The 7,805-nt window shown below is 29.4% G+C and overlaps 1 protein-coding gene across 4 annotated transcripts in view; it reads right to left on the bottom strand.

The window, feature by feature from the left end:
• Positions 1-229: 229 nt before the first annotated feature.
• Positions 230-7,805, bottom strand: part of LOC143252955 (ciliogenesis-associated TTC17-interacting protein) — an 86,095-nt gene continuing 78,519 nt past the window's right edge. For 2 of the 4 annotated variants that reach the window (XM_076505901.1, XM_076505904.1), the window contains one exon: positions 2,745-7,585. In XM_076505901.1, the coding sequence (XP_076362016.1) occupies positions 7,376-7,585 (210 nt within the window). In that variant the 3' untranslated portion in view covers positions 2,745-7,375. Of the gene's footprint in view, positions 2,054-2,744; positions 7,586-7,805 lie in introns of those variants that run through there. The other 2 variants (XR_013029271.1, XM_076505903.1) reach the window with 2 other exon arrangements.

The raw sequence follows: 7,805 nt of genomic DNA, 5'->3' as shown, positions 1-7,805 counted from the left end.
AGAGGACTTGGGTTACAATCTCATGGACTAAACCGTAATAAACAATGCTTAGGTTATGATATGTGTTACGTATTACAATTTATTTCGAACAAGTCTCAGATTTATTGTTACATACCTTAAGTCTTAGGATTTCAAATAGTCTGGAATTTTAATTTCAATTAAGAAGTTAATTGAATTAAATTTATGATATATACCAACAAGATTGATACACACAATTTTCTTTCTTAACACAAATATATTTTAATACACAAACAACAATACAATTTATAACAACAGTTATTACAAATAATAGAGAGTCTTAATATGGACTGTCTTACGAGATATGAATACATTATTACACTATTGGTGTGTCCGAAGAAAAGTGAGTGGGTTTTGACTTTGCTTTTATGTCCTGTAGTAAGTGATTTGTTGCGATACTATTACTTTATCTAATTAAAGAAAGTTATTGGTCACAATACTTTACGAATGTCTCGCAAAAGATTTTGAGTTATAAAGGCTATAAATATTTCAAGAAAGATATGTGTGTTATAATAATAACAGTATGTATGCCTAATGGAACTACCAACATGTTTTAAGAAGCAAAATAAATTGTGAAGGGTACAGCATCATCAATTTTTCATTTGAAATATGTCAGTATGCCTTATAAATATTTTATGTCCACTAAGAATGTTTATAAAAGTGTCTGAATTATTACTCTACACATTGTTTAAGCAGTTATCATTATACATTTTGACATATATATAACATTATGTAACAGAAAATTAGATTTTATTGATTTAACGATAATTGTTTTAAAGATCTTGTTTTGCTTTTATTTGTGAAACTGAACTACTGATTAATTACAGTTTTATGATATTGTTATAGCTTTTTTTGTTTTGGAATTTCGCACAAAGCTACTCGAGGGCTATCTGTGCTAGCCGTCCCTAATTTAGCAGTGTAAGACTAGAGGGAAGGCAGCTAGTCATCACCACCCACCGCCAACTCTTGGGCTACTCTTTTACCAACGAAAAGTGGGATTGACCGTCACATTATAATACCCCCACGGCTGGGAGGGCGAGCATGTTTAGCGCGAACCCGCGACCCTCGGATTAAGAGTGGCGCGCCTTACGCGATTGGCCATGCATTGTTATAGTAAAAACAACTACAAAAATTCGTAACTATTTTGCTCTTTTGTTTTCAAATTTTAGTAACAACATCCGTATCAGTAACTGTCACCCGTTTTGTTTCGTTCGTCTAGTTCCCGAAGTAAGTAGGTCTTTTTTTTTTTTTTTTTCAATTTAACGAACATTCGATATGATATATATCGGGTTTTCAGCCACAAGGCGTCCGGTTTCTATACCATCACGAAACAAATGTTGTTGGTGTGTTGCTATAATTAAATAGTATTTGAATTATGCATTAGTAATCATTGTGACTGTATTATATTGCGTATGCATTAACAAAGAAAAATATATTAAATTATTCATAATGAAAAGTATTAAAAGAAATATTCACTATAACTGATTTACTGAAGTAAAACTGGTACATTGGTGTAATAACTAATATTAACGACTGTTACTCAAAGCCTTAATTAAAACCAGTTTTATTCACAAAATTTGCTTGCATTGTTTCCCATCGATGTATATATTTAAAACAATATTTTCACTTTCATTTTGAAAATTATGAAATATCAACGTTTGAAAAGGTGGATGGTTTAAAAAGAACTGACACAGTCAGCCATCTCCAAGTAGATCTCGTCGGGCGAAATCAAGCCCTGTAATCACGTGAAAGATTTTACATTATCAATTGAATAAGTAAAAAATAATAAAACACAAAATTTCTTGCAATTTTAAAAATATAGTGCTTTGTTTTTTTATTTTGAAATTACATTCTGAATTATTAACTTCACATCTTACGACTTAAAAATTATTCTGTTAGTTAAAGAAATACGAAGTAAATTTTGATCAGAATAGTATGTGTTGCATCCATTATAGTCACTCGTTGGATTTACAACGCTAAAATCAGAGATACAGTTCCCCTCTGTGGATACAGCAGATAGCTCGAGGTGGCTTTGCTATAAGAAAAATAAATGTATATCCATTATGGAGATATAGCTTATTTTATATACATTAATATTTTTTTTTTTTTTTGTTCGTAGTTATCCTGTAGCTTTCATTTCAGTTACAGCCATCGGTTGTTGTTTAACGTTCACTATACGATTTATTACTACATTACTTTTAAAGCTTATTTCCTTAGTTGTATTTTTTATTTAATGATACACCACAAGACGCATGAAAACCAATACTTATAAAATAACATAACCATTCAATAACTCATATCTTTCATTGCAATCAAAGTGTAATTTCCTGGAGACTAAAAGACAAAAAAAGCTTCTATAACGTTTTATCAAAACAAAACTCTGTTTGTAGTTTAATATTTAGCATTTTATTACCACATTTAATAGTTTTCGCATATTTAATTACTTTTTGGTGCATTTTTCATTTCCTTTTACTGTAATATATTTCAGCTCACAACGTATCAAAAGTTTCGATAACAAGCTCATATTTTAACATTTAAAACGACTCCATGCTGTTTCCGCTACAAGACAGGAAGCAAAGGGCATTTTCACCATCATATGATCAAAGTTGACTGTTCTCCTAAAAAAATGTAGTTTTTAATGTAACTGTTGAAAATGTGATATGGCGTTATAAGCGTCGAGACATTTTCGACTCACTTAAATCAAGGTAAGACAAGACACTTCAATCTTTCTTAAAAAACTTTGTTTAAATATAAGAACTACAAGATTTAACATACATCAATTAAATAATACCAGTAAAATAACAACTAGAATCCAGAAAATTTTATATTTTCTCTTGCTTTATTCTTATTTTTATAAAAAATACACAAAAGGTCTTTCTTGAAACTTAAGTGTTCATAAAACATCTTCATCGTAACATAAAACAATCATAAGAACTGTTGTCCTCAGTCTGTCACTTTATTATGAACCAAGACAGGCTACTTAGTTTGAAAGATTAATTTTTTGATTACTCACTCATGCTAACGAAAATACACATGCAGGAAAATTTTTGTAGCAAACAAACATATTTATAAACTTTAATTTAAGACACTTTCTAAATTAAGCAAATAATTTTTTTCCCAGCATAAAAAGTAAGCAATAATTTAATTAATAATGTTTCTTAACACAAGTTGAACTGAAACATATAAATAAAAACAATTTCATACATAAGGACCATCATTGAATTTTCCTGTTTACCTCTTTTTGTTCTGTCTGTAATGGATGGCTAATTTAATCAAATGTTAAATTGTTTGAAGCTAAACACATTAAAATGAGTATTCCAAAATAACTCATCCCAGTGATAATCTTTAATTAGGAGCTCTAACTTTTTCATTATAGAAGAATATTTATATTGCATTTTATCATAAACCACTTATCACATTTAAGTAAATTAAAATCTTGTGACAAGATCAAAAAAATTTATAATCAATAATGACGAGAAAACCCACTTGTAGAGCAAAATATATAGAAAACATTATATGCACACACCAAGACAAAAAGCAAAATCAACGAACAAAAGTAAATATATTCTACAAATCAAATAATCATGAAACCATATACTGCTGGATACCTTATATTCCCAACATCAGCACAAAAATAACCAACATTTGGCAAAAACTAGTAACAAAATATGACATTCCAGTTAGTACCAAATATATTCAAAAACCAGGCACAAAACTAAGGTCCATACTATGTAAAAACTACACTGACAAATACCACACTAACATTATTTATAAGATACAATGTGATAACTGCCATGACTTCTATTTGGAGAAACAAGTAGTAAAATGGAAACCACATTCAAAGAACATAAAAAGTCACCTTCACACGTTTTCGAACACTGCAAATCAAATAAACACAACATAACCATAGAAAACACCCAAATATTAATAAAGAAACAAACATAAACAAATGCAAAATTAAAGAAGCCTTATACAACAATTCAAGCCCAAATTGCAAAATAAACCAATACAAAGGAACACCTTTATACCTGTATTAATAAATATATCCACATCTAAGCACACCCTCTACATTCCTACACTCAGTTACATAACCCCCTTCAAACATGTGGTCAGCTGTTGGTCAGTTACCTCTTTCTTTTTTTGTGAACCTGATGATGACCAAAGAAGGTAGAAACACTATTCGCTCCTCTACATAAAAGTTTTTTCAACCCAAGCCAGCCATTTTTGCATATAAACAAAATTTACAATCATAACATATCACATATTATGAAGCTACATTTTGTTATCAAACTCATTAGCTGTCAAAATCTGTCACAATAATAAAAAAAAGATGGCAAGTCTTCAGTGCCAAAAATAAAAGTATGCCAGAAACACAAGACTTTAAACTTTCACTTTGCCTTTTTCTGGAAAATAAATAAATGCTATTTTGATAAGAGTATTAATGAAAGACAGTTTGCACTTAGATTACAGATACTTTATGAGTGAATCATTTGTTTGTTGTTTTACTCCTAACTTATTTGATGAGATACACAAACACTTTCCACATTTTCAACATGTTTGATATACACCATTCATTACACTGCATAAATTACCTGATAGCATTATGAATACACACACACACACACGCGTACATACTGGCAAGTATACCTATTCAATGCATAAGGAAGTCATAAAGAACCTGATGGGTATGCAAGGTTAGATCCAAACATTGGTTCTTCTATGTCACTTCCTGAGAAGTCATAACGGTAAATGCCAGGCTTGGTAACAAGCACTGCAGCAGTTTGTCAATTATAAGCAGACCTGTAAACATCTACTGCTGTTGAATAATGGTTTAAATAGTAACATTACTTTACAAAAAACTGTTTTGTGCTATAATATATGGTCTACACAGATACTATCACCACCATTGTTTTAACTTTTGTTTATTTGCAATTGATGCCAGTTATTATAAATAACATTTTTAAAGTACTTAAGTACACAAAGTACCATTACATGATGTTTTCGGGGGCAAATATAATCAGAATGGAACAAGTTCCAACAATTAAAACTACTAAAATTATAACTTAAATTTAAGGACTGTTTTGGAATGCACCAGTTGTTAGATTATTAATATTTGCTGAGCAAAAATGCTGATAGATCCATGCCAGGCCCATATTTAGCAAGAAATTATGTTTTAGTGAATCATTAAAATGGTTAAAATGATGATGACAATATCTGCATAGACCACACACTACAGTGTAAATATCTTTGTAGACCACATGCTATACTATCACCAATTCTTCTTTAATAATTCTTTAAATCAACTTCACTCTTTGCATCATATGGTAGAAGATTTTGTTGGTGTTTACTATCCACTTTATATTTAATTGTGTGTTTAATAACTGAAGAAATAATTTGTTCACAACTTTATGCTTCAAATTATGTTGTTTCTAATAAACAAAGTTACATTTTGATAAATAACTTTTTACATTACATCAACTGAAACGTTAAACTGAGTTCTGTAATAAATGAAAGAAAGTTCTGTTGGTACAAATTATCTAGTGGTGTTTTTATTTACAACGTTAAAATCAGGGATTTGATTCCCATCGATGGACTCGGCAGATAGCCTATCGTGGCTTTGCTATAAGAAAAAATGCGCACACACACTAACTATCTATATCATATTAAACTGCATCAACTTAATAAGATAATACTAATTTGACTTTGTCCTCCACTTGTCATCACACTTTCTGTAGTAACTGCAGGAAAATATGTTGATAAAAGCTCTCTCCTTTACATTAATTGTTTGTGTTTTATAAAAATATACTACTTTGATTATAATCCTCCACTTCATATTATAATACTTATTCTGTTAATCCAAACCTCATCTTTTTACTTTTCATTGGTTGCATTAACTATTAAATATATTTGACGAGAAAAAGAGTATTTTCCTAAGCTTCAAACAAACAAAAAATTCAGTTTCCCTTGAGTTAATAAAAAGAAATCCTAAATCAAAATGTTTCACTTTTTAAGCAAAGGTTTTTCAGTTAGAAACAAAGTCAGAGGGTTTTGCTGAAAAACTCATACACCTAAGTTTAAAATTCCTTTGAAATAAAAGGATTTCTTATGTTCATTTGTTTGTTTTTAATTTTGCCCAAAGCTATATGAGGGCTATCTGTGCTAGCCATCTCTAATTTAGCAGTGTAAGACTAGAGGGAAGGCAACTTGTCATCACGACCCACTGCCAACTTTGGGCTGCTCTTTTACCAACAAATAGTGGAATTGACTGTCATTTTCTAATGCCCCCTATAGTTAAAAGGGTGAGCATTTTTGGTATGAAAGAGGTTCAAATCCTTGTCCCTCAGATTACGAGTTGAATGCTCTAACAAACTGGCCAGGCTGGGCCAGTTTTCTTATGTAATATTACTTTAGTGCTTTAAGAACCAGAAAGATATCATATAAATATATAAACTTCAACTTTGAGAAAAGTATAGTAAAATATAAAAAACAACTGAATAACAATAATGTATACATTGTTTGATTATGTAAGGTCATTATCACATAAATTTAAGGATTTTAACTAACCCATAGAGCAGTTCAAACTAGCATGAGTAATAAAATCAAAATAGAAAGATTCTGCAGACTGAGATAAAAACAAATTTCAAAGTAACTATTATCTAGTAACATATAACAAAGAAAACAATATAGAATTGCAATATGAAATTACAATCCTTTGCAAATACAACAGGTAAGAGAGCACTTTAATGAATTTTGTCCATGCTGTTCAAATTCTATTGTCTTTATTGATGAGACATATGGATGCATTCTTATATACTTTGCAAATTACAAAGCATGTTGTTTTTGTTGATGCACTAATGTTTCTTGGTCTAAAGAGTTACAATATAATAATACCATTTTACATCAAATATTATTTGTACAAATGTACTGACTGGTAGTTTTAAAATTAATATTAAAAGTTAAAATTACTAGTTTTCTGAGTGAGAGTTATCATTCCATTGTAAAATTGAGCTTTTACTCTGAAATAGGAGTCAGATACACCAAGAAAAGTCTTCAATAATAACAAAAATAACTTTTTATAGCAATTCTGACTAATTGATTACTTGAAACATTATTCACTATTTGATATAATAATAATAAAACCATGGATATACTTATATAATATAAAATTGACAAGCTATTTTTTAAAAGGATAACCAGTTTTCTATGAATGATTTTAGCAAAACAAAGCCTTATATTCTTTAAATATAACAAATAACTATTTGTTATAAAAGAGTGCAGAATTTTAAGTAAAAAAAAAATCAAACTTTTAAGGATTTATTGTTAGAAAAAATTACACTTTCAAGTTTGTATGCTAATATTAAACAAGGATTCCCTTGTTATCTGAAGTAAAAGGACTACTTTTCACTTGTGATTCTTCCAAAATTTTAAAAGATGAAAAGTATTTCTGAGCAAAATCTAAAACATTTTCTGGTTTCTTGATAAAAAGGTTCTGGAGGAAATCTTTCAATATGGAATGCAACTCAGGATGTTGTCTGACATAATACAGGTGATTGAGAATCAATTCATCCTAATAGAATAACAAACAGTAAAAAATGTAAATAGACAATAAAGTTTGCAGAACTTAATACATTTGGTATAAATAAACCTTCCTGTATCACAATAGTGCAGTAGAAAAATTATCAAACCCTCAAAGGCCTCAATACATTCTCTATCTTATTATAAAATTATAAAATCTATTTAAACAATCACTTAAAAAACAAAATAAGACGTATGTAACTCAATAAGAT

This window comes from Tachypleus tridentatus, chromosome 6, assembly GCF_004210375.1.
Source record: "Tachypleus tridentatus isolate NWPU-2018 chromosome 6, ASM421037v1, whole genome shotgun sequence".
NCBI lineage: Eukaryota > Metazoa > Arthropoda > Merostomata > Xiphosura > Limulidae > Tachypleus > Tachypleus tridentatus.
Note: the sequence above shows the minus strand (reverse complement) of the source record. Positions and strands in the feature narration are given on the sequence as shown.